The 27350-nt window shown below is 36.9% G+C and overlaps 5 protein-coding genes across 10 annotated transcripts; 2 read left to right on the top strand and 3 right to left on the bottom strand.

The window, feature by feature from the left end:
* The first annotated feature begins 373 nt into the window (after nt 1-373).
* LOC7490851 (uncharacterized) lies at nt 374-4852 on the top strand. 3 transcript variants are annotated; one of them, XR_008059823.1, is made up of 9 exons: nt 374-756; nt 1426-1701; nt 1810-1912; nt 2117-2196; nt 2281-2358; nt 2756-2847; nt 3487-3598; nt 4194-4414; nt 4504-4742. XR_008059823.1 is itself a non-coding variant. In XM_002311870.4 (9 exons), the coding sequence occupies exons 1-9, from the start codon at nt 493-495 to the stop codon at nt 4618-4620; spliced, it is 1248 nt and encodes a 415-aa protein (XP_002311906.1). In that variant the 5' UTR covers nt 378-492; the 3' UTR covers nt 4621-4852. The 3 variants fall into 3 exon arrangements, 2 of the variants coding, with proteins under 2 accessions (XP_002311906.1, XP_024462205.1); XM_002311870.4 differs by having other exon boundaries at nt 378-756; nt 4289-4414; nt 4504-4852; XM_024606437.2 differs by having other exon boundaries at nt 380-756; nt 1492-1701; nt 4289-4414; nt 4504-4852.
* A 1141-nt stretch (nt 4853-5993) lies between these two features.
* Nucleotides 5994-9033, top strand: LOC7497783 (F-box/kelch-repeat protein At1g51550). Its single transcript, XM_002311869.4, has 2 exons — nt 5994-6796; nt 7803-9033. The coding sequence occupies exons 1-2, from the start codon at nt 6358-6360 to the stop codon at nt 8789-8791; spliced, it is 1428 nt and encodes a 475-aa protein (XP_002311905.1). The 5' UTR covers nt 5994-6357; the 3' UTR covers nt 8792-9033.
* Nucleotides 9034-9604: 571 nt separating this feature from the next.
* On the bottom strand, nt 9605-13835 carry LOC7497782 (kelch repeat-containing protein At3g27220). The gene is made up of 7 exons (XM_002310895.4): nt 13373-13835; nt 12915-13082; nt 12581-12810; nt 12109-12279; nt 11781-11886; nt 11127-11333; nt 9605-10053 (listed from the first exon to the last, which is right to left on the bottom strand). Exons 1-7 carry the CDS (start codon nt 13592-13594, stop codon nt 9883-9885), a joined length of 1275 nt encoding a protein of 424 aa, XP_002310931.2. The 5' UTR covers nt 13595-13835; the 3' UTR covers nt 9605-9882.
* Nucleotides 13836-14771: 936 nt separating this feature from the next.
* Nucleotides 14772-20220, bottom strand: LOC7497781 (uncharacterized membrane protein At1g16860). The gene is made up of 5 exons (XM_002310894.4): nt 19971-20220; nt 17424-18398; nt 16480-16635; nt 15778-15989; nt 14772-15271 (listed from the first exon to the last, which is right to left on the bottom strand). The coding sequence occupies exons 2-5, from the start codon at nt 18318-18320 to the stop codon at nt 15079-15081; spliced, it is 1458 nt and encodes a 485-aa protein (XP_002310930.1). The 5' UTR covers nt 18321-18398; nt 19971-20220; the 3' UTR covers nt 14772-15078.
* A 1934-nt stretch (nt 20221-22154) lies between these two features.
* On the bottom strand, nt 22155-26748 carry LOC7490850 (uncharacterized membrane protein At1g16860). Of its 4 annotated transcripts, none has more exons than XM_024607894.2 (6): nt 26655-26748; nt 26342-26545; nt 24102-25065; nt 23649-23804; nt 22790-23001; nt 22155-22554 (listed from the first exon to the last, which is right to left on the bottom strand). In XM_024607894.2, exons 3-6 carry the CDS (start codon nt 24990-24992, stop codon nt 22362-22364), a joined length of 1452 nt encoding a protein of 483 aa, XP_024463662.2. In that variant the 5' UTR covers nt 24993-25065; nt 26342-26545; nt 26655-26748; the 3' UTR covers nt 22155-22361. The 4 variants fall into 4 exon arrangements, with proteins under 4 accessions (XP_024463662.2, XP_052311435.1, XP_024463661.2 ...); XM_052455475.1 differs by having other exon boundaries at nt 24102-24999; XM_024607893.2 differs by having other exon boundaries at nt 26648-26716.
* Nucleotides 26749-27350: the final 602 nt, after the last annotated feature.

Below are 27350 nucleotides of genomic sequence, written 5' to 3'. Positions count from 1 at the left end.
TTAAATATGATTTATTTCATGATGTAATAGCAATAGTTAAATTCACAATATTTAAATTAAAAATCATCAATATTAATATATATTTTTTAAAATTATTCTATAACCTCAATTTCAAAAGTATTCTTAACCAAACACATTAAACTACTTTTTGTTCAACCATAGTTTAACCAAACATCTATTTTTTCAAACCAATCTCAATTAAAAATACTTTTTATAAAACAATTTTTTTCAAACTACAACTACAATAGCTACCGCAATACCAAACAGACTCTTCACCGGTTCTTCCCGCTGCCAAATTTTCCCACGTGATAATTCTAGGCTAATAAGGATTACGGATAATTCATAATGAAATAATTAATAATAATAATAATAATTAAAAAAAGAAGAAGAAATCTCCCGTCCCTCTCATGCACTTGCCTCCTCCCCGCACAACCCAGAAGGATTGTCATAAAACCCTTGCTTTCATTCCTCTCTTAATCTCTGCCTACTCCAATGGAATCCATGCTGATGACAAGTTCAGTCTTTCCAGAGACATACCCACTTCTCAATAACATCCCCTCTTCTCCTCTGCCCCCTTCTATCAAATTACACAACACCAAGCGGACCGGGTCTCTCAGATTTGCCCAAAATCCCCACTTTATTTCCCTTCGTCTTCCAGCTCTAGCACGTCATGTTTCAGGTGGTGATGGTGATGATCAGGGGCCGTTAACTAATGGGTCTGCCTTCTTTTCTGATGAGACTCTTTCTTTGCCTCAGGTGATCATGTTTTTTTTTCTTGTTTTGGTCATAAAGGTGAATGCTTTATTTCTTGAGTTGATAGATTGACAATATACGAATTTATGAAAGTTTTTGCAAGGTTTAAGGAAGTCTCAGGAAAAAAAAGGGAAAAATAGTTGAGGTTGAATGTTGTGTCAGAGAATTTGATTGTCTTGTTTGTTTTTTATTCAGGATTGGAAAGAGAGAATTTTTTTACTGTTGAGATTGGAAAGAAATTAGCTTTAAGAAAGGGTTGAATTTTCTTTAGGATGTTAGGGAAAAGAGAAGAACTTTGCTCTTTTTCTTGAGGTTTTTGATTGGCTGAGGTGATGCTTGGTGGTAAGGGAGTTGTGGAAACAGGGTTGAAGAGCTGATAAGATTATTTTGAGGTTGAGAATCTCACAATTTCTTATACTACTAACCTGGTTGGAATCTGCAATTCTGTCCATTCAAGTTTCGTTTCCTTGTTTAACGGTGTATTTTTTTTTTTTTTTATTGTGCGCAGATTATAGTGAGTTGTTAGGCTGTTAGGGAAGTTTGGGGGGCAAAACCTGTGGTCAGTTTCTCCATTTAATGTAGAGGGTGTGGTTTTTTTTCCTTTCTCTTCGATCAGAGTTGTCTTCGTATGCCTATATGATGTTTTGGAACCTTTTCTTTTCTATGAGGTAGACAATAACTGGATTTATCAAATGGCTACTTCGGCTTAGTAGTGATGGCTTATCTCATGTTATGAAGGATAACATAAATCAAAGTGAAAGTAGTGAAAAGGATGCGGAGAAAATACTGAAGGTGGAGACGCCTCTGATTGTACCCCATGGAAATGGAACAGGTGGGGGAGCCAGAGCTGGGCTTTTCAGAACACCAATTTCTGGTGGAGTGCAGAGTGCAACATCAGCTCATGGCTTACCTCGACCAGCATTAGCAGTCCGCAATTTGATGGAGCAGGTAATGACCATTTGTTTTTTTTCTCCAGAACCTAGTCATTGCCCAGAATGTGTCTAATTTCATGTGTTTAATATAATGATTCTGAATGTATATTTCTTCATAACTCAGGCTAGATTTGCTCATCTGTGCACTGTAATGTCTCGAATGCACCATCGAAGAGAAGGGTATCCATTTGGTTCCTTGGTAGATTTTGCACCAGATTCAATGGGCCGTAAGTTCTCAAGTTTTCTTACTGATTACTGCTAAATGATATAGTTAGTTTGGCTAAAAAGATCTAATCAAATTGGACTAGAATTTGACACAAACTCTCGATTCTGGACACTCATTTGTACATTTAACAATGATTTTCATAGTGTGTACATGTGTCTGCAAATGATTTGACTCTTTTAATCTTTTTGGTTTTCGCAATCTGTAGATCCTATTTTTTCATTTTCACCATTGGCCATCCACACAAGGAATTTGCTAGTAGACCCTAGATGCACACTAGTTGTGCAGGTTAGTACATGCTCTTTCACTCTAGAAAATCCTGGGTAGTTTTTTTCTCCGTTTATGAACTTTACTGACAGTTAGGTTTCATAGATCCCGGGGTGGAGTGGCTTATCAAATGCAAGGGTAACAATTTTTGGTGATGTTTTCCCACTCCCAGAACACCAACAGGTAATCCTCCCTCTGTTCTTGAGAAAGTATGGTTTTGCTATATGCCCTTGAAGGTTAGATTTCTTTTCCTTTTTTTTTTCTACATGCACCGTCCGAGGGTATATACAACATGACCAGTTTCCATCTTAGTAGTGTCTATAAGGATCTCTTTGACATTTATGGTACTTTCAATAGAGTATGTTGCATTCTTCTGGTATTTGTGCTCCTGAATATTGGAGATCATTCTTTGCTGTAACTTACCTGCTAATGGGTTGTTAGTTTGTTGAGATACACAGAAATTTCTCTAAAGAATCAGCACCAATTTTTGTAGGGAATGTGCATCATCTCTTCATTTTTGTTACTCTAGAGGATCTCTCTTTTTTCTTTGTTGAGTATAATATCTGTTTGCATCTGCCAGGAGTGGGCTCATAAGCAATACATTGCAAAACATCAACAGGGGCCTTCCCAGCAGTGGGGGAATTTCTACTATTTCAGGATGCAAAACATAAGGTTTGTTTCTTGCATATCGAGGTTTGGTTAGATTTTCTTTATGCTTTTAGCTCCTTAGATTAGCTGCTTCAAATTTTAATTAAAAAAATTAGTTCCAAATTCTTCTACTGCATTTTGAGCATTGTGCTTGCTTAACCAAAACTTCAAAGGGGTTGAAGAACATGCCATGTAAAACTGGAAATACAATTAGCATATGTCTTCTCAGAGTTGGTTTAGTTGGTTTTGCTCAGAAGAGGTTTAAAATTCTTATTTCGATGGCATCTTTGGGGCAATTTTTGTTGCCCTTCTTGTTAGATGGTCATGACATGAGCTGCAAACCGTTGTGTTCTTTTGCATGCTCGTTGATTCGTGGCCTATTGAGCACAGTGGCAATAAGGAAGTTGATATTTGTGTGCTCTGTGTTTGAGATGTCTTTTTTTGCGAGTAAAGGCTTAAAACTCAACAGTGGATTTAACTTTACAAAACTTAATGAACATTTTCGGCATTCTAGTATATTGTATACATCTTAATCAACATTTCAGTAAATTTGTTGGCAGGAACTGCACGTAATTAGGTGGAGTCCCTAAGTTTATGTTATGAGCTCATCTTTAAATCTAAAGATAGAAGATCAAATGTCTAAAAACTTCAATCTTTTGCCAGTGACATATATTTTATTGGAGGTTTTGGCACTGTCGCTTGGGTTGATGTCAAGGAATACGAGGCCCTTCAGCCTGATAAGATTGCAGTTGACGGAGGGGAGCAAAATCTCAAGGTGATCTTGAAAATCCTCATTAGTTCCAACAGAGATGATGTGCACATGCATAAGGAAGTTGTCTCTGGTTCTGTTATTGTGTTTTAATCTTTTATTTTATTCTCTCTATGGTCTGATAAGTTCATTTGGGACTTGTTTCTGTTTGGTGTTCTCTGATCAAGGATGAAAATATCTAATACTGATTAGTTTGATTTGCTGTTTTACACTAAGGAGCCAGACTGAATTTCATCTTTGAATAATAAGCTTAGTTCTTTGTGACGTTAGTCTGGTCTATTACTGATATGGCTGTTAATGTGTCATAGTAAGGGAATGGTGAAACAGAAAAATCATGCATGTAGGTATAGCTATGCAAATGTTAAACACAGTTTTTGAGGGCTGCAACTGAATGCAGTCAGATTTGAATGTGCCAAAAAGTAGCTTGGCTTTTATTGATTGTAGCGTTTTGTTTTGTTGAGTGTCTGTAATTATTGTTTACTTGGTGGTCGCTTCACTTTCCACGTTCATGGATCTCAAGTGCTACTTGGCCTGATAATAGATTTCTTTTAACAAAAAGTCACCCGACAATCACATGAACTTTATGTTTCTGAGTTTATAGGTCCAGAGCTTATCTCATTCATTTTTCTCTATGATGATAAGATTTTCCAGCATGTACTTTGGGCTTCACCGTATTGGGATTTGCATTTGCTACAGGAACTTAATGCAATTTTCTCAAAACCCCTTAAAGAGCTCCTGTCATCTGAAACAGAGGTAGATGATGCTGCCTTTATATCAATAGACAGTAAAGGAACTGATATTCGGGTCCGTCAAGGGGCACAGGTAATTCCTTCGTTCAAGAACATTTCCTAGTCGATATTTGGTTATGTTCTTATGCTGGTGACTATATTTTGTATTCTATTCTTTTATAGTTCAACATACAGAGGCTATCATTTGAAGACGGGCACGCTGTTGAAACATTAGAGGAAGCCAAGGCTGCTCTTTGGAAACTAATAAATAAAGGCCAAGTGCACGGTTTGCAGAAATAAAACTTGGGCTGCTCTTTATGCGACCTTTCGTGCTTTTTTTATTGAGCTTGAAGCGAAATAACCGCATGAAGCTGAGTTTGTATCCTAATTCACATCAAAATAACCTCATTAGTTTTCTTTTCCCCGTTTTCTCCCTCAACTTTCATGTCCTAAAAACTCCTAGGACTTGTTGTAGGTGGACTGCAGTTTGTACACAGGTCTCGTGATAATGCAAAAGTTTTTTTTTTTCTTATGGCAAGCACAATTTCTTGCAAATGCTTGACTTGTATTGCCACTAATTGATTTTCAAAACACACGCAAGGCAAAAGGGCTACTACATATGACAAATTCAGCCATCATATTAGCTTCTCCAAACATGCATGGCCATCGGTCATCCTTATCGGCTTTGAAAAATAGGCTAGGACCTACCTTTTCTGTTTGAAAATGTGATGTTGAAATGCACTGTGATCAAACTGTAAGGTGTAATTGTCATTAACGTGAAATTGCAAATCAAGACAGAATCTCTTGATAATTGCAAGCAACCAAGTTTTAGTCTTATCTCAAGGAAGAATCAAAATGGTACAGCCCATGGCATCAGAAATTTGGTTTTTGGCCTGTTGAGAGACTACCAAGGCATGAAGGAAGCCATTTGTTAGATCTATTCTTCAATAACCTGTGATGAACCGAGAGGGTTAATAGGATACTTTTCGTCAAGCCTTCTCACTGCTTCCACTAACAGGATGAAAAGAAGGATGATGTTTCGTTCATGGGTTTTACCCACCATTAGAAGTTAATACAAGTGCTTCATTTGGTGTCTTAGTGATGATGGTGTATCCAACGGTTTCAATTATGACACGTAGTAGATTAATGGTCCCTTTTAAGTGTCAATCCTGATGATGACTATTCCACCTGGCACTCGAAATTCTATTGCCCTCTTCTCTCTCACCTAAAGATTCACTGTTGGAAACATTTCCTCTGTCATGTACAAGGATCCTATAAACAGCTTGTGGATCCCTAACCTTTATATAGCCAGGGAAATCTAGTGAAAGTAAATCTAAACCTCAATATAGTCCGTAATCTATACTGAGTCCCAAGACAGTACAATCTATCAATCGGATCCCTAATGCTTCACATGTTATACGCGGTATAGCGGCTTCGTTTTGAAGAAACTTGACAAAACAATTAAAGGACATGGACGGGAGACCTAATTGAGAAGTGTGTCTGAACTCTTTGGGACTCAATTGATAAAACTTATAGTTTTGAAACTCAATTGAGAATTGGGTAATATGTTAGGGTCTTTTGGGTTTTAACTTCTCTAAAAGGGCATCCCATTTGGACTCACACAGTAAATTCAGGAAAAAAAAAGATAAGAGAGTAGAAGATGAAGCGAGAAGATATAGACAAAGGTCTCTATTTGTCATTTGGCTTCCTTGTCTTCAAAATGACATGGTGGCAAGGAACAGTTGAGAATGAAGGTTGCTCATCATTTCATGTACCAGACAAAAGAAATGGGCTCCCCTCATCACCTATCTTTCTATCCACGATCTATCTCTTTTCAAGTCTACTGAATTTACCATCTTCCATATTTTTCACCATTTCATTCTTTGACATGACATGAACACCAGACCATTTCAGAACTATGTTTTGTTTCTCCCTACCCTCTGTCCAACACAATCCCACATACCTCAGTTGCTCCAATAACCATAGCCTTACATCTTAAAAAAACATAAGTCAGGACTATCCTACAAAACAACAAGCATGGCTACTTTCTTCATGGCAAAGAGTACTCCTAGAAGCAGCAACATTGGATCATCATCAGCATCACCGATAGTTAAGCTGGCTGATGACCATCTCTTCACAATTATGCTTCTGCTTCCTGTAGATTCACTTATCTCCTTTGCCATGACTTGCAAAAGGTTCAGGTCCTTAACAACTTCTGATACACTGTGGGAGTCCATATGCAGGAGGGAGTGGGGGTCCACATCAGTGGATGCCTTCAAGTCTTCTATCAATACCAACAACAATCAGCAGTTGCCATGGATGAGGTTATACAAGCAGGTGTCTCAGCTTGACTCATTTTCTTGCCATAAACTGCCTGACCCAGATAGTGACTTGATGCTCCCAACTCCCAGGGCTTCTCACTCTCTCAACTTTGTATCTGATTGCCTGGTCTTGTTTGGTGGTGGCCGTGAAGGAGGTCAGCCTATCTTTCATTTGATTAGATGTTATGATTCCCAAATCCAATCTCTTATTATGTTATGTTTCTTAAATGTGCCCGTGTGCGTCTGTGATGCTTCACTGTTTGATTTGCTGGTTAAGGATGCTAAAGTGATGTTTATATTAGTTTATGCCTGCTCATTAGTTCTGCCTTCAGATTTCTAGTGTTCCTGATTCAACTAACCATGGATTAGGGTTTCATTGCTTGAGAATTTTCTTGCTTCTTGATCATGGCTTCAATATATTGGTAAGTTTGAAATCGAGCATTCGTTGTGTTGAGTTGAGTTAAGTTATGCATCATAAGTTTCTGGCTGCCTTCTACGTTTATAAATTTAACTACATGTGTCTGTGCAGCATTATAGCCTAAAGCATGCTCCTCTGCTAAATTTTTTAACATACAAGATATTGTGAAGTGATGATGTGGTTTCTTTCTTGCTAGCTATCTGCAAATGCAGTAGTCCCACTTCTTATAATGCTTCTTGAGTGCCCATTTTGGCAACCAGATTACTGTATGGCAGCAATGATCTACTTATTCCACAATGTTTTCTGCTGCTGCTTTTCCAGTAAAAAACGTTCATTAGAATCAATTTAATTGTCCATTTCTGATAAAGTACAGTGACCCTCATCCTTGAACTTGAAAGTAATTGCAACTAGTAAAGGCGTCAATTCCAGAAGCTAATCAATCTCAGCATCCGTTTTCGCTTCCTGCACTGTGAAATGGAAAACACATCCCACAATGCCACTTTGTTCATATATTCCAATATTTATTAGCAGTTTGAGTTATAATTATATTGTGGAAGGATGGTTGAATCATTTCAGCAGGCCCCATCGGGAAAACTTTTAGTGAAAATGGACAATAATTGAACGATCATCATTCTCTTGATTTTTCTGAAGCTGTTCTGCATTTATTTATTTTTACCTGTTTATGTCAAATTGCTTCGGTGTATAACCATTTCTTGTTTTTGTTGTGTTGGTCTTTTTCGCAGGGCGAGATCTCGATGATACATGGGTGGCATACATAGGTAAAGATTTTCAAAGAATGCTAAAATGGCAGAAGGTTACCTCAGGAATTCCGAGTGGGAGATTTGGGCATACTTGCGCCGTCATTGGCGAAAATCTTGTGCTTTTTGGAGGAATTAATGATCGTGGGATGCGTCAAAATGATACATGGGTGGGGCAAGTAGTACTTGGTGAGAACCTTGGTATAACAACATTGTCATGGAGGCTGCTTGATGTGAGCTCCGTAGCACCACCACCCCGTGGGGCTCATGCTGCTTGTTGCATTGATAAAAGGACAATGGTCATCCATGGAGGCATTGGATTGTACGGCCTTAGATTGGGAGATACTTGGATTCTAGAACTTTCAGAGAATTTCTGTTCTGGAACGTGGATAGAGCTGGTGGCTCATCCATCACCTCCACCTCGTTCAGGACACACATTGACATGTATCGAAGGAACAGGAACTGTTCTATTTGGAGGAAGAGGTTTGGGGTATGATGTGCTGCATGATGTCTGGCTCTTGCAAGCGTCTGAGGATCAACTCAAGTGGGTACAGATGCTCTATAATTTGCAAGACATACCTGAAGGAGTCTCCCTCCCGCGAGTTGGCCACTCAGCCACACTAATTTTGGGAGGTCGGCTGCTAATCTATGGAGGTGAAGATTCACAGAGACACAGGAAGGGAGATTTTTGGGTGTTAGATGTTAGTAAGATCCCATCAATTAAAGAGCAGTCAACTCCATTAAATTCAAGGGGATTACAAGCAAATATGTGGAGAAGGCTCAAGGCAAAGGGTTATAAACCCAACTGCAGATCATTCCATCGAGCCTGTGCAGATCATTCAGGGCGTCGCTTGTACGTTTTTGGTGGAATGGTGGATAGCTTACTTCACCCTGCCGAAGCATCTGAGTTGAGGTTTGATGGGGAGCTCTTTCTGGTAAAATTTGAGCTGGAAACAGGAGCAGTAAGGTGCTGAGTTAACATAAGAGTGTTTCCAAATGATCACTCAAAAGGCCATAATTCCTAGCCCTGTAGATGGTAGCCCTCATGCAGCTCAATCATCTGCTTTGTACATGTTTCATGAATAAAATATGAATAATGCTAGACTATGCCTATTTTAGACAAATCTTGAGGGAGGCCATGGAAGTGATCCATATTGAGTCACTGCCTCCAGGATCAGAATGACAATCATCAGCCTCGGCCTCATTTTTCCGTCAACTTATTATTTCTATAAAATCAGTCTCCAAGCACTAAAGCAGTGGAGTGAGTATTCATGAGTCCTTTTGGACTAGCTCAATTAGCCCTCCATAGTTTGGACTGATTGTTTCAGGTCATGTCATTTGATAGACGAAAATCGATCTTGCTTTTTGTTAAGAATAATAAAAAAAAAAAAACCCATACTTGTTGACACTCAATAGTTATAAACCTTACAAACTATCCAAGAATAGGACTTAAATCCTAGACTTCCCTGCAGTTATGTCTTGAAGTTATTATAGTGATTGTTTTATAAATAATTTTTTATTTAAAAATAACATTCTTTTAATTTTATAAAATTTACTTTTAACATCCGATCTAAAAACAATAATTTTAAGTAAAATTAAATTTTAAATTTTCAAGGAACTATGTTTTAGCCGCCAAACACGCATTATCTTGATCACCATGCTTTACGCTGGTCACCAGACCACCCAGCCATAATCTCACGCATCGAAGAAACATTCTTTTCGACAGTTGAAAGACGAAGGTGCGCGTTCATCAAATACTTGTAATCACGAGAATTTGAAGCCAGAGATGGGATTGAAAAGGGCACATATTTTTATTATTTTTCCAGAAATAAAATCTAATAATGCGCTTTCCATGTTACAGTGAAGTATATTCTCAAGCTGATACAACACATCGGGAAGAATTGCTACTTCCCTCATTCCTTGACTTACACTGGGGAGTAAAAAATGTTGACAAAAATCACAAAAATGTGTGGAAGAATGATACAGATAAATATTTGCCTTGATGATGAGACATCAATTGGTTACATAGGAGGGGCTATCCTACCAAAGAAGAAACAGATATCGGTCATGAGTTCAATTTCAGTTTGGTTCTCCACATATCTGCAATTACTTTTTTTGGAGCTGGATCATCTGGTCCTCTATCTCGCTGTCCTGATGTAAAGTACAACCATCCGTTCCAGAATCCAACCAGTGTAGTTTTGACACGATATGGAAGTTTTCCGATTACTGACCATGCCTGCAGGCATTTATGACATAAAAATACAAGTTATATAATACCATCCGTTGTAACAGAAATCAATTTACAGAGGGGGGAGAAGAAAAAAAGGCACGGGTTAATGCAGCTAAAAAAATGTGATCTAGATATCCATATTGTATATTGTTGTGACTGCAATGACATGACAAAAGTTTGTCAGATTCTGGGGCAGGCATTAACATGACAAACTTCTAACGGACTTTTGGGAGACACAAGCACATGGCACGGTAGAAGCTGCCACAAACCGATTGTGAAAATGATCAGGTTCTTATCACTTCTAGATTTTGGTGTTCACCTGAACCAATACTAATTCATTGCTATTCTTGGTCAACAAAGCTTGATAGGGCAGTCAAGTTCAGGTAGCAGTGACCCGAATCATGAAACACGGGGAGGAAAAGTTTCTTGTCCTTCTGGGGTCAGAAGGATAACAGAAAAATCACATCAGCTGTTCTCTGACAATACTTTCAAGGTATTCCTTAAAATCTTCGTAATCTGAACAAATCCAATTCCAAATACAATGCTATCATTTACCGAATCAATCTCCACACTTTGATAAATTAAATCTGAAGTTTCTTGACTATCAGCGAACAAAGATTTCAACCAATTATTGGGCTGTTCCTGTACAAAGCCTTCCACCAGGAAAAAAGAATAGAGCCTAAGATTTAACAAATAGAGAATGCATACTGGAGTCTATAATATGTCATCAAATCTTTGGAGAATTTCAATTCAAAGTTCAAAAAACCATTCAAAACAGGAAGATGAAAGCAACTAGAAAGCAGCGAGCCAATAACCTTCCAGTGGCGGCAACCAGACAAGAAATGGATGTGTGCGTCTTGAAGTGTATGCACAAGCATTTAACACATGTATAGAGATATGTAGGGTTATGTACAAAACCCATTACAGATTACACCTGGGGCATTGTGTAAATTGCAGGTACTTTGTCGTGTAGAAATATGTTGGGTTATGTAAATTGTCTGGGAGAACATCCAAAAAACAACAACCAAGCCTTGATGCCAAACTAGTATGGAAGCACATAAGAAACATAAATTTCATACCAGTGTATCCAAGTTGAACTGGAAGACTTCACCAACCAGGACCATTTTTTTAGTTATAGGGTGTTTTTCAGTGGTGCCTCCAGCAATAACAATGGAATTATTAACAATTGCCCAAGCAAATTCAATGTGAGAGTCAGCCTTTGGCATAGGAGATAAAGGTTTCCACTTCATCTCATCATCCAGCATGTAGACCTCATCATATACTATCTGAAACAACAAAAGACTCATAATGAGCCAAAACCATTAAATAAAAGCAGAGGGAAAGAGAGAAGGGATGTGAAGACAAATTTCTCCGAGTTACAACATAAACATGGAATGTTTTAGTGATAATATACCTAAAAGTTAATTCAAAAATATAAACATTAAGTCTCAAGGTTGGTTACACAAATAAAGGAGATTGAGCATAGCTGAAACAAACTTATAAAGCTTAATGATACAAGATAATCACCAAATCAATGATACATCATGTTTTTATTTTCCGTTTCATATTAAGTTCTATTTCATATAAAATTGAAAGACAAGTGAAACATGAGCAAACCAAGAAAACTTGAAAAAGTTTTAGGGGACTACTTAAAAGCTTGGATAGAGAATGTCAATGCAATCTACAGAAGAAGTCATATAGGATTTGGATATAAAGATCACTAGTCAATATACCTCATTCCTACGAGAGCATTTGAAAATAGGTGATCCTGGCTTGGCCATAAAATCACCTTCCTGACCACCGATAATGAGAAGTCGATCATTAACCACGACACAAGCCCTGCATAGACGCATAAATTAAAAACCTAAACAAGCTTCAGTTGTGAACTATTTCCTCGGTCATTTCACTGGATGGTTACAAATTGTGATCACTTGATTGACAGAAACACTATCAACAATAAAATGTTTTATTAGTGAAACTGTAATAGCCTATTGGGAATTCATTCCAAACCAAACAACATAACTAAATGCGGAAATAATAAGACTAAGATTGGCCAGAAACCGATGTGGTCCTCCACGAGGAATTGGTATCTCAGTCCTCCATTCCTTTTCCAATGCTTTCCCATCCTTTACAGCAAGACTCCAATGCTCTAATGCTGGAGTGTGCCGATTTTCCTTGCTACCACCCATCACATGGAGTCTACCTCTCCAAAGTTGAGTTGCTGGTGCATATCTGAGTGTTATTACATTAAAGTTCAGAACCATTTACCAAAGAGCAAAGGAAAAAATACAGAGCATGAACTAATTTTTGCTTCAAATATTTAAAGCCACCAGTACATTCCATCACTGACACATTGCATTTCAATTCAGAATAAGAACCACCAAGATAAGGCAGATGACTATGCAAAAAGCATAAGATAATCCATTTCTCAAAGAAAAATCAACAAACAGTCAAATTATGCTGTTGCAAGATCAGCCAATGTCTTGCACACAATTTAAAGTTCATTTCAAACTATTTTGACACGTGCACATACCTAGGAACTGGTAAAGGAGGTAAATCCTGCCATTTCCTTGTCTCGGTATCTAGCACGAAATTACGAGCTGTAGGCCCTCTGCATTGAGGACCATATTGTCCAGTGACAACATAAATGTATCTCCCATCTGTGACCATTCCCAAGTGTGAATGAGCCATTTCTTTAGGCATATCAAATCTCCCTCCCCAGGTATTACCAGTAAAATTGTAAATATCTACATGTGAATGCACCTGTTAATTCCAAGAGAAGTTCCACCTAGAAAATTAGCAAATACATACGCAAAGTCAAACCATAGTGAACAAGAATAGTAGAAGAGGTGGAAAAGGTTTCTCACAAAATCAATTGTTCCATATCCAGCAAAAACATATAGAAGATCCTTAATTTGTATTGCAGCCCCATCCAGCCGAGGCACGGGTGCATTAGCCATTTTCTCCCATTTCAGTTCCGGTGCAGGCAAATCAGCAAATGTAGCCGATAAGGATCGATCATGGACACCATCTACCTGCACACATAAACAAACAAACAAATAACTATTCTTAACCTTTCCTAGACATCCGGGATTTCACTATAAACACAAAGCAAACGGGCAATACATAAATGGATTATGCTACAAACCTAAATTGAACCAAAAAACTTGTAGCTTTATCAGCCCCCACCATAACAACAGTAATAAACAACAAAGCATTCAACTTTTTCCTACATTACTCCCATAACCATAAAAAAAGCTCCGAAACTGCAAAAACACTCGAATGGGCAGTGCTAAAATTGTAAGTAAAGCAAAAAAGATCGTACCTTTATTTTTTGGGGTTTAGTGTCAGCAAGATGCGGTTCTTGTTTTGGAATTATTACATTGGATTGAGGATATTTAGGAGGAACCCGGTTGGATATATAAGAGGAAGAAGCAAAATGTGGAGAAGATGCCCACAGATAATCACCAATCAGGCCAAACCCTAATAGAACCACACAAACTATGACCAGTTTTGTTGATTTTTGCTTCCCTGATGACCTTACCATCTCCCTCTGTATATTTATATGTGCATGCACATTTAGCTCTGGAGAGATAAAAAGCTTAACACAGAAGGTGAAGTAGGAGCCTTGTGTCTCTGTAAAATTCTGACCTGTAATCTTTCTCAAGAAAAAGGAGAGATCTTGAGAGACAGAAGATGACAACCGGATGTCGGTTCATTTTATATTAGTTTCTTTTTAGGCTTGGGCAAGAAAGGAGATCTATCTATTGGATTGTTTTCAATTAGGTCCTCTATAATAACTCTGACTTACTACGCTCAACAAATCAGCATCATGTTAATCTCTCCCCTCCATTAATGGGAAGTTAATTTACTCCATTAAATTCTTCTTAAGAGAGTTAATCCATTAAGATATTTTAAGGAGATGCCTCGTAATTAAGAGGTATGATTTGACATGTTCATATGTAAAGGTTACTCCTGGAATTATTATTGAATTATATAAAGGATATTAATTATTAGATTAACTATTTAATCACTGAGTTAACTCACTTTTATTTCTTAATAAGAAATCAGAAAAGATATTCGTTTTGATCAATTGCGTTTTCAACACGCGTGGCCGAATTAACTCTTTAGTTTTAGTTTTTCGAATGAACATGTTGAACCGGGTTTAAGGGCTATGAGAGGAGATATGGATTTTAAGAACACGGGACAAGGACCACCTGGGCCATCTTGCCCAAGCCTTTCATGATAACAAGAATAAAAAAAGATTACTATTCTACGTCTTTATGATCTAATTTCATTGCTAAGAACACAATTAATCGCATAGGATTTAATGCTCGGGATAACTTAAAGGAGAGTTGGATTATGCAAGTCTTATTTCTGATTTTACTAACAGGAAAAATTAAATCCTACTTACAGAGAAAAGAGGTTCGCACAGACTTAATAGATTGAGAGATGCGCAGCATTCTTACACGGTAGTTTAACTCCTGAACATAGATTTTTTATGGAAAAAGGATCCAAAGGATGTAAGAAGAGCAACGAGTACAATATTACAGACCATTGAAAGCTTAAGCATGCTCTCTTCAACACACAGAAGCTTGAGTCTTCCAGACTGATACTGTAGATATTAATCGCTCGAGGAAGAATCTTCAAGAAGCTCAATTGATATGATTAACAACTTGCCATGTAAACAACAAAGTAATCTCTGCTTTGAGAAAATATACTAATATCTCACAACATTTTTCTTTCTATTTATCATAATCTCAATCCGCTGCCTCAAGCATGTAAAATTCTCTACAATATATCAAACCCAACCCCCATCACAACCTTCAAGACCTAGGTTAAAAAAAAATGAAAAAAAGATGGCAGAAAACACTTAAAACTATACACCTAGTGAAACCGAAAAGAAGAAAACACCACCACCAGTCTATCACAATCATCAATGCCACCTCCATATCACTTCCACCACCATCGATATTTAGATGGAAAAGAGAAAAGAAAAGGAATCCCAAAGTGAGTCTACAGCACAAGCTATTACACAGGTATGACATCATTCTTTGAAGTGTCTTCGCATCTCAAAACAATACCCTCGAGGCTAGCTGGAAAAATACATTTGGCCCATTGGCACCCAGTTGTAATCGGTTCGGGGGGAGGGACGATCATAAGCACGTTGTCATTCCTTTGAACAACTCCCATTACACTAACAGTGCTTCCTTCTTTGATGTACCTACACATAAAACATCTTCAGTTATTCCTGGTTACATGCAACTCATCGAAAGCAACTAATATAATAACAGGAAAGGTACAAGACATGAGGACCTGAAAGATACTGAACAGCTACCATCTCTAATCGAGGGTAAAACAAAAACTAGAATTCTTGGACTGCACACCCTATTATTTTTATAGAAAAACTGTTTGACAAGGGTACAAAGTAGCTTGTAAGTTATACTGGTCAGCTCCGTCCCCTCTTCTAACCAAACAAAAGATTGTTTAATTCCCATCCCCCTCCTTGCAAATCTAAATAAGCGAGAGCACAGTCTTCCTTTCCCTCTCGATCAGTAATTCTTCCCTCCCCTCCCCGAAAACTATTCCTGAATATGACTAGGTGTGTCCCAGAAAATCCTTATTACAAATGAGGAAAAACAAAAAACAGAGAGTTTGTACTGGCACATAAGCTTGCATAGACCAAGAGCTATGGTGAAAGTAAGAACATCAAAAAAAGAAATCATTTACCCTTCTTTCATTCGCATTATTCGATCATCACTTGAAAGATTCCTTTCTCCCAGCCATTTGACAAAATCTGGAGACAGCTCTTCAGCACCCGGGTTAGCATCAATGACAAGGGAATCGTCAACATAAGGAGTCACTCTCGCTCCATAGCCAGTTTTAACCAATGCTCTCAATCCAGATTGAAAATCAGAAATGTAGAAGTCAACTGCACGCCTCTGTGAAATAGAAAATTTAGAGAACTTCCAGTAAAAACTCAAAACCCAATAAAATAATCTATAATCAACGGGCACATCAATCAGTAGAAAGTGGCATGAATGGGCACCTTGAATCGATATGTCATTACAACCAATCCAAGAGCCAAATAAAAAGAAAGCAAAACAACTAAACATGGTAAGCAGAAAAGATGTTGTTGGCAACAATAACAAGGTCAGACATTCTCCAGAAAAATGAAAAATGCAGATTATTCATGGCCACCAGCCTGAAGCAGAGACAATTTGTAGCAATCACCATTTTTGTCTACATGCATGAGGTGAAATGTATAAGATATTTCCCAAGTTATACAAAATTTAAAATGAGAAAACAATCTATTTACAGTAAACACTAATGGATAACAAAAATTTCCATAAAACCTAAGAGATGTGCCAATTACTTACATGCACGATAGAGTCCATCAAAATTTATCTAATCAATATTTCAATCACTCACTTCTAATGATCTGAGACCCCAACTGAAACGACGATGAGTTGGGTTGGCTGCTTTTGAGTCCCATCCTCTGTACTCGTACAAACTCGTGGAGGTATATACACATCTAGGAACTCTTTGGAAAGATGACTCCAGGGGCACGTTACCACAGGTGACCACCTTTAAAAACACAATAGTCGTGTATATGAATTACTTTAGCATAAAAAATTGGTAATCAATAACTAAAACAACATAACCAGTGCCTCCAAACATATTGGAAGACATGCACTGTAAAGAAATTCCATCCCCGTCAATCAAAAATGTACTTGAGAAAAACAGTATATTAAGTATTAACCCTCATCTGCCCACTCCTCCCAGAACAATATCCTTCTGCCGAAACAGATTCATGTCACTAGTTATATTACATAGGTATGCAAGATCAAGCATTGTCACACATCCATCAGGTTATAAACCAATGCAGAGTTAACTGAGCAGTGAATGCTAAACTGCTTATGATTATGCAATGTGAGTGCGCACACTCAGACAGATCCCTGGAAGTTCACCTCTAAACACAAATAAAACAAAAAAATGGGGAGTTATGTTTCACTTCCAGTTGATACCCATTGCCACTTCTATATACATAATTTTGGTTCTGAAATTATTTTGAATGAAGATTAGCTTTCCTTTGCAAATCATATGCATTGAACTGAATACAAACTCTTCATTACATTTTGAAAACATCAGTGACAATTAATGACATGCAGAAATCTGCATTGCAACTTGTAAACAGGCATGATTTTTTTTTTTTTTTTTTTTTGGGGGGGGGGGGGCCTTCGGAAAGGAGAGTCATGAAAAAGTAAATCTACTTAAATAAGAGCAGATGAGTATAAACATGTTAAAATAAATTCATCACAACTGTGACTAGCTGACATACCGAAACAAATTTTAGGGGGAAAAAAGATACATACCCCAGAAATTTTCACAAATTGCCCATTTTTTGCATTTCGTAGCTCAGCATCTGGGTAACGTGCAATGTAAGCCATGATAGCTCTTCTCCCGAAACAAGTATTCCATATGAAAAAAGAGGCAACAGCACCAAAAAGAACGACAACAACTATTAAGAGAATGGCATTATGGACTGCTCCAAGGATAAAACCACCAGCAATGAAACCCATTACAAAAAGTAGAATCAATGACCACAATATCAGCTTTGGGAAGTTCTTTCTGAAGGAAAAGTCATCATCTTGGCTAAGAACAGTCACTGCCTGATTGTGAATAACAGCATAGCCTGGATTTTTCATAGACCCCATAGATTCTAAAGGACCAGATACCTTCCGAGGTGCCCCAGACGAGTTCAGTGGGCCTGAAGATATAGGACCAGATGTAATCAGACCGGTAGTAGGAAGAACAGGAGGAATGGGACCAGAGTTTTGGCGGCCAGAAGGCGTTACTCCACCCGACTGAGGGCCAGATGACTTCTTTACTGGCTCTCCATGCTTATTTAGGGGTCCTGAATTTGATTTTTTTAATGAAACTGAACCAGTTCCTCCAGATGATACAGCACCTGATGTAGTATAGGCTGCCCGGGCAGCTGCATTAGGCATGATTGGCCCTGAATGTGAAGCAGCTCCTCCAAATGACCCAGTCCTTGAAGGAGCACCAGTTATAGGTCCGGATTTCCTAGACTTTGAGCCATCTACAGGAATATCAAACATTTTGCCCAACTCTCCAGACCTCTTGATATCACCACCAGTATATGGCATGGCCACAGAGCTCATTGTTGGAGCCCTCTCCTTCGGCTGTTCAGGCCGGCCTGATACATAAAGGCCATTGCTGAGCTGATGAGATGGGAACCGAGAACCCATCTAGATACTTTAGGAGACCACAGGAGATGTTATGAAACAAATACCACTGCGTATAGTGATGCAATGGTCAAAGCCCTCCTACGTATACAAAGAAAAAACATTTTAGTATTTAGACAAATTCTTTGGAAATAAACAATTCTTGACGTATTCTTTAGAGCTATTAATAACCAAAGAAAATACAAATTTAGTAGACAAAATGTGCACAGCGTGCCATAAAAATGCATGAAGAGCACAAAAGATTCCAATGACCTAAAAGGCACCTATCTAGAACATAGGTGGTCACAGTAGTTAATTGCCAAGACCCATGAGATAAAGAGCACCAATTACGTGTCCAATCAAAGAAGTCTGATTGGACACCTATCTCGAGTAAGTAAAGAAAATGAAGATGACCAATCCAAAAGAACCAATCACCAAGAAAGCTGCCCAAAATCAAATCACCAAACAATAACAGCCAAAATCCCTAATGCAGTATCGGGAGCACACTGAAAAAACTATCCCAAATCTCAGTAAACTCAGCAGATTAGCTAAGCCATTGCCATGCTCTTGAGGATGAGCCTTAGAAATTATCTTCTACATTCCTACAGCTTCTCACCAAGCAAACCAAAGAGGGGATAACTAATAAGAGCCCCCCCCCCCCAAAAAAAAAAAAAAAAAACTAAAGTAAACTCCAACAATGAAAAAGGTCTGAAGATCCAGGTTATCCTAATGTTCTCCCAAAATACCATTCAATTGCGTTCTCATATCATAGAATCATGGAAGATCTAAAGCAAGAAGAAGAGAACCGGGTTGGCTAAAGGAATTTAGCTCAAAGAACCTCAAAATAACAAAAAAAAATGTACAATTTTAAATTTGCTACATCTATTGTAGAGTTAGAAATCAAAATAACATATTAGCACCGTCAAGTTCTGTTTTCATAAAAGTCAACCGTGCAACTTATTGACATATATTATGCATAGAACCAAAATCCATCATCCAAATGAATGAACTAAGAGTTACAAAATCAGTATTTTAAGCATAACCGAGGAAAGACCAAGAATTCTGAAACAAGGAACCCCAAATGTTCTAAGTTTAACAGCTTAGGTTTAAAGTCCAGTTATTCTTCTGTTTACAGCATTTTTTCAGCCACCTCAGGCAGACATTGAACTAAAATCCCTCACACCCCAAAAGCGAGATACCTAACCTTCCATCCTAAGTTAGTAAATCACAAAACACCTAAAAAACTAGAATATATAGACCAAATCTAAGAAATAAAGCACTCCAATACTGCCATTTTGAGTAAAAACCATGAAAATCATAGAGATCTAATAAAAAAAGTAGAGATTTCAAAAGGTAAGAGCTTGACCGAGAGTGAGATTTCACTATATGTAAACGAAAAAATGGCAAATCTAGGAGTCAATAAAAACAGAGTGCAGAAATAAACAAAAATAAAAACAATCTGCACGCTCAAAATATCAAAATCTATCAAAGGAACCAACTTTATAGCTCAAATCAAGAAAACAAACCAAACACAGATCACCATTTTAAGCAAAAAGCAAGAAAATGGGAGAGATCTAAGAAAAGAATCATCCTTTTCAGGAGTTTTGAGAGAAGTGAAAAAAAGGGTCTAAATAGGATTAAAAAGAAATCATATTTCTTCTTCCCAACACATACCTGAACAGACAGTTGAGAGAGTTGTTGTTGTTGAAATCTGGAGAAAATTATGGGAAGACAGCAATAACAACAACAACACGGCTAAAGTGAATCAAAAGACAAAAACAATTTTTATGGTACTCCTAGTACTAACCAAACCAAAACCTCTCCCTCTCTAAAGAGCCACCCCTTTCTTTCTCTCTCTAAAAAATGAATCCACTTAATAACTACTTAATGAGACTCTCCCTCTCTCTCTCTTCTTTTGTGCGTGTGAGTGTCACTTGAGAGAGCCGCGACAACTGGTGAGTTGTCTCGTCTGGCAAAAAAGCCCCTCCAAAATCTCTTCAAAAGGAAATATTTTAATTTTATTTATCTAGATAAATATTTTTTATAAACACCACTTACGTTAAACAAGAATATACTAATCCCTATTAAAAAAATTCTAGGTAATTAACAACAACAACAGTGATAGTTAATAGCTCAAACAAACGAACAACCCCACCTAGGGACACCTCATTTCTTAAATAAATTTTCATTTTTAGAAAAAAAAGTTAACAGTAGTCTGGTCAAGGTAGGAGTTTTGGGAGGTTAGGTCAGGTCTGGTCTGGTCTGATCATCTCAAAAGCCAGGATATTTGTGAGACAGCATGATCCAATACAATTGGAATGATAAAGCAAAATTTGCTTGTGAGATATTCATGAACATAAAGATCAAGGACAAGACCTATGAGACCACTCCTTTTGTGACATTTGTTTAATGCATGTGACTTCACGCTCCTCCTCTCACACCTGGAAAGTGAGACCTCCGAGGCACAAAAACCACATACCACACAACCATATGCCATGTCTAGGCAATTGAGGTCCAGTTTGTTCATATTGTCCGATGTAGCGCAGTCATACTTGCTTCCACCGAAAACCCTTTTAAAATTTGATGATTTTTAGTTTTTTTGTTAATTTATTTTTTCAAACCACGATCATCATCATCAGACGGTGCTTGTTATTTACTTCTCCTTGTACTGGTAAAAGGGTAGGTCGTTGGTTGTCTGTTGCATGGCAAGTCAGAAATACGTGTAATCAGTGACTTTGTGCATCGTTGTATTGGTATTGCTTTCTTTTTCGTGGGCAAAACCCTGTCTCCTGCGCATCCTCAACTTGTTAAAATGGAAAGGGACATTATCATGACACGATTAAGTTTTCTTACGACTGAAGTCTTTTTTAAAAAAAGAAAAAAGAAAAAAGAAAAAAGATATTGCTTCCTTTCCTTCAAATCTCAACAAGTCGTAATCAACACAATTCGGTGATAATGTTAACAACCTGCTCTATTTTTCAAACTCTTGAACTAAAATTTGATTTGTTCGATTTGAATGTTTAACCACTGCTTTCTACAATATTCATGCAGTTTTTTTTTTTTTACATCTTATTTTGAAATGTGATTGTAATTGTTTTTTAAATTATTTTTTACTTAAAAATATATTAAATAATATTTTTTTATTTTTTAAAAATTATTTTTACATTCATACATCAAAATATTTGAAAATCTTTAAAAAATATTAATTTAAAATAAATAAAAAATAAATTAAATTAATTTTTTTAAAAAACACTTTTAAAATATAAAAACAAAAGAAACTTACTAAGATATTATTTAATGGAATTGTTTTTTAAAATGATTTTTATTTAAAAATATATTAAAATAATATTTTTTTATTTTTTAAAATTTATTTTTGATATCAACATATTAAAACAATATAAAAAAATTTTAAAATTTTATTTTTAAAGCATATTATGGCCACAAAAACTAACTGTACCTAGGTTCTCGTCTCATACAATCTTAAAACACACATCCCTTAGTATACTAGGAAGAATTTAATAAATTTCACCTGATGTTGCCCTCAAAAAATGATCCGCAGAGGAAATGACAACGAGTAGGATCGATGAGGATGAGCCAAACCCTGAAAGATTGAAACATTGATCAAGGGCTTACTGGCCAGAATCAACAATACCACATGCATAAATTATTAAATACCTCCGATTAAGATCATCATTTGGATGTTGATCACTTGTTTGCTTTTCCCTTGAGCATTCCACTCAAGTCAACATTTTAGTTTTCAACAATATCGATGAAAACTCTTAATTTTACATTATGAATCTTCATTTCTAAAAAACAAAATAGACATAGTTGCTAGTAAGATCATAAAACACATGGATCTCAACTTCAGGGCACATCAAGCAATGCCATCTTTTTTTTTTTCAAAAAAAAAAGAATCGAGGTTGGCTTTTTAACGAGAGCCGACCGACGTTCTAAAAGAATGGGAAAGGAAATCTATACAACATGTTGGGGGGGGGGGGTTAACAGAAAAATAAAACCACAATCACATCTGGAAATCAATTAAGTTTTGGTTCTGGATACTGCTAACTACACAGGTATGACATCATCATTTGATGTATCTTCACATCTCAAAACAATACCATCAAGGCTAGCTGGAAAGATGCATCTGGACCATTGCCATCCAGTTGCCAATGGCTCCGGAGGTGCGACTATCATAAGCATGTTGTCATTTCTCTGAACAATCCCCATAACGCTAACAGTGCTGCCTTCTTTGATGCACCTGCAATAGCCATGGCTGCAGTTTCAAAACTCCAAAACATCCAAAATTCCTAAAAACAGTTCATGGTTATTGATCCTCAACTAATAAAAATCACGATGATGCCTTACCTTGACAAGGGGACTATAAAAAATCACTATGATAAACATCTAACATGTTTTCTGGTTCAAGCTCCCACCTAAGGGTACGTCGAGAAATAAAATACTTGATGACCTAATTCTTCAAGGAGAGAGCTTACCCTTCTTTCAGTCTCATTAAACGCTCATCGCTTGAAAGGTTTTTCTTTCCCAACCACCTGACAAACTCCGGAGACAGGTCTTTCTTTTCAGGGTTAATATCAACAACCAAGGAATCGTCAACAAAAGGGATTATCCTTGTGCCACTGCCAGTCTTAACCAGTGCTCTTAAACCAGATTGGAAATCAGAGATGTAGAAGTCAACAACATGCCTCTGCAAAAAAAAAATATATATCCTTTTAAAAACATGGAAATTCAAGGCAAAACACTTGCTCCAAATGTAAATGTCCATTCATCATCGCAAATATAGAAAACTAAAATGGAATGTAGTGAAATAGGAAAGGGAAGTGATGCAGCCAAAAATCAAAATAGGAGGAATAAGGATCATTTTCCTTTATTTAGTGGGTTTATATTCTTTTCTAGTATAAAAGATCCAAACTAGGATTTTCTATGTTTAGAGTAGTCCCTGTTTCTGAATGTAACCTACACAGGAAAGACAGGGAATAATTGATGGTTGAAGAATTATGGTTTCTCATAGTGGTCAAGGTTTCAAATAACTATTGCTTTTTACTACTCCTGGAGTAAATTCAGTTCGAAGTTTCAAATAACTAGGATTTTTGCCAACAGAAGGGGGGTTTGGTTAGTAAGAGGGGAATAACAGTTTCAAAAGGGCACCTATCCAGATATTTGGATAAGAAAAGCCCAGCCAACTCGTAGGAAGCTAGTGTATGTGTTAAAATCCTTTGTGTGTTTGAGGGAATAGTCTCTTCAACACTACATGTTCAAAAGATACAAAGTCGCAAAATTACTCTGGAAAAGAAACTGCGGCACAGGCAATCAAAAATACAAAGCCTCTCTCACCTCTGATGATCTCAATCCCCATGTAAAATGGCGATGACCAGGGCTGGCAGGTTTTGAACCCCATGCACGGTACTCATATAATCTTGTAGAGGTATAGACACATCTAGGAACTCTTTGGAACGAAGACTCCAAAGGGACATTACCACAGGTAACCACCTTCAGCAATTGCAAGAGAGTAAACATTCTGATCAATATCACGTAATTATGCATAAGAGAAAAAGATAAAAAATTCAAAATCGATATACATTTTTTCAAGACACAGATATTAGAAAGTATAATGCACAGTCGTTAAAGCATTATTGGATTCAAGTGTAGAGAAGGGAGAAAAAGGCGCAGGGCAATAAGTGGAAACCACTAAGAATATAGATCTCAATCTACATTAAATAAAAAAAGTTGCATGCAAATATCAAGCATGCACATAAAAAACAATAAATGAAAGCACCTACTACATACCCCGGAAACTTTCACATATTGCCCATTTTTTGCAGCTCTTAGATCAGTATCAGGATAGCGAGCAGTGAACTCCATGATATATCTTCTTCCCCAACACGTATTCCAAACAACTAATCCAGCAACTATGACAAAAAGAACCACAACAACAATGAGGAGGATGGCGTTGTGAACAGCTCCAAGAATAAAACCACCAGCAAGGAATCCCATCACGAAAATCAGAATCACCAACCATACTACTGTTTTCGGGAAGTTCCTCCTCACAGAATAGTCATCATCCTGACTTAAAGTAGTCACAGCTGGGTTGTTACTGATGGAGGAGCTGTGTAATTTCATTGAACCTGTGGATTCCAGGGGACCAGACACTTTCTTAGGAGCACCAAAAGAATTTAGTGGTCCTGAAGAAATAGGTCCAGATGTTATGAGACCGGTCGCTGGCAGGACTGATGGAATAGATCCAGAATTTTGCCGTGTTGCTCCACCAGATTGAGGGCCAGAGGACTTCTTTACAGGTTCCCCGTGTTTATTTAGTGGTCCAGAACTCGATTTCTTTAGTGAAGCTGAACCAGGCAAGCCTCCAGAGGATAAAGGACCTGATGTGGTATAGCCAGCACGAAGAGCAGCATTTGACATCACTGAACCTGAAAATGAAGCAGCCCCTCCAAAAGATCCAGTCCTTGAAGGAGGACCAGTTATTGGCCCAGATTTCCTAGACTTGGAGCCATCCGTAGGGATATCAAACATTTTCCCCAACTCTCCTGATTTCTTAATATCACCTCCTGTATAAGGCATGGCAGTTGAGCTCATCGTTGGAGCCTTTTCTTTTGGCTGCTCGGGTCGACCAGATACAAAAAGGCCATTGCCCAGTCGATGAGATGGGTATCTGGAACCCATCAAGCTTCTTTAAGAAAACCCAATAACGCACAAGATGAACTAGTAAGTTGTCAAAACGATTCTCAAAGTCCCACTGAAATTGAAAAAAGAAGCAGGAAAAAGAAAATTGAAGTGATTACTCATTTCTCAACCATTAGAATTAATCATCATAAGCAATCATAAACTGAAAGCCTTCTTTTCAACAAAAGGAATGATTTAATTTAAATATTTGTCTGATATATGAAGTAAAGAAAACAACAACAAAAAATTTGTAAACCTCACACATTTATGTTTGCTACGAATCTTTTCCTGAGTGCATTTCCACTGCAATGTTGCAATCAATAAAGATGAATAACAAAATTTGTGAATTTTATATGATTCTCCAAGAGGCATCCAGATACTATTTTGTTATTTGTAAATCAAAAGGTTCCTCGTTAACAGCTAAGATTGTCAATTCCATATCATTCTCCAACAAACACGCTACTGTTAAGTTCATCAACAACTCTTATAGGAGATTACAACAAATAAACTTAAAACGTAACACTCTCCTTTACAGTTTTTACGGTTTGATGGGTACCTCGTCAATTATTATTCTTCTTTTTCATCACAATCACTAGGGCACTCATTAAAATTAACAACTCAAAACTTCTGTTCTTTGTTTTTTCCGTACAACCAAAGGCCATAATGATATCAAGAAAAAGCAGCCAGGGAATTAAACATATCCTCTATTTTTAATTCCAAACAATTCAAAACATTTCCCTGCATCAACCCACATTGCATGAATTGAATACTTCAAAACATAAATCCAGGGAATAAAACATAGTGCTCTATTTTTAATTCCAAACAATTCATAGCATTTCCATAGATCAATCCACAATGTAGAGATTCATAACTTCTGAGCAAAAATTCATTGATTACATCGGTCAGAGACAAGATGGAACGTCAGCACTTAAAAATCCATTTGCATGTTGGCTGATAAAAAACATGAAAGAGAAAATCAACCATATTCACTATGTCAGATAACAATTGAATCCTGATTCATCATCAAAACACTCTAAATTGTTAATCTTACCACGATCCAAATCTAAAGCTCTCCACTTTTATGCAAACAGATTGCCAATATGCCACAAACAAAACAAATATAATAGTAACATTCTATTAAAAACAAAAAACCCGTATCCAAAATCAAGAAAACAAAAAATACCCATTTCCATGTTTTTCAATAAACCAACAAAAAGAAATGCAAGAGATCTAAACTTTACAAGGCAAAACATCGAACTTGGGAGAAACACGAAGAGAAATTCAGTGATAGTAATAAGAAGTTAAATGGGAGAATGGGCAGATATGACATTGGCGTTTGTGATAATTACCTGGGGGAGGAAAATGAGGATTTGGAGGATTTCAATGGAAAAACAGTTGGTGCAGTTAACAGTGCAGATAGTGGCAGTGGCTGCCTAAGCAACACTGATTGTGAGATCCCATCTCAGTACAAGTCACCATCTCTCTAAAAATCTCTGCTTTATCTCTCTTTCTGTCTCTTGAAGGAGTAACAGCAACTGATGGGTTGTCTCTAACTGCAGAAAAAAGGAAAAACCCACCAAATTAAGAGAGAGAAATTGAGTGAAAAATAATCTTTTATTATTAATTGTTAGTAGCAGCAGCAGCTGAAGACAAACCTCTCACCTTCCCTCACTCTCTGTCTCCCTTGTTGACTGTATTTTTCTTTTTTTGAAAGTGCGTGTTTGATATAGCGATATATATAATGTTTTTTAAAAATATATTTATTTAAAAATATATTAAAATAAATTTTTTTATTTTTAATATTAATACATTAAAAATATTTAAAAAAAATCAATTTAATAATTTTTTTAATAAAATATACTTTCAAAATATATCAAAAAAACATAAATAACCGCACTCTTAAATATTTACTTAGATTGAGATATAAATATAAAATAAAATATATATATATATATGGCAATTTTAAAATAATTTTTTATATTTTAAAAAATAAAATATGAAGAAATATAATATTGATTTAAGAAATCAAGCTGTAACAGTGTTGTTATTCTTGAATCTGGAGTAGTAACAGGAGAAAAAATGTGTTTTTACGATTGAAAATACTCGATTACTGTTGCTCTTTTTCTTTTTCTTTTTTACATTATTAGTGTTGTGATGTTGCGAGGAAAGGCCATGATTTTTATGTTGAAAAACAATGCTAGAGTAGGAATAACGTTGAGTGGTGGACCCACGACACCATGTCAATGACAAGAACAGCGCAGGTGTGCAGCAAAATTGATCATGATGGATCCAGAGAGGTTAGCGTAAAGGTTTAATCAGCTGTTCGGAAATTCGGCGGGGTTGTTTTATAAAGTGGTT

Source organism: Populus trichocarpa, chromosome 8 (genome assembly GCF_000002775.5).
Source record: "Populus trichocarpa isolate Nisqually-1 chromosome 8, P.trichocarpa_v4.1, whole genome shotgun sequence".
In the NCBI taxonomy this organism is placed as follows: domain Eukaryota; kingdom Viridiplantae; phylum Streptophyta; class Magnoliopsida; order Malpighiales; family Salicaceae; genus Populus; species Populus trichocarpa.
This window is presented reverse-complemented; position numbering and strand designations above follow the sequence as displayed.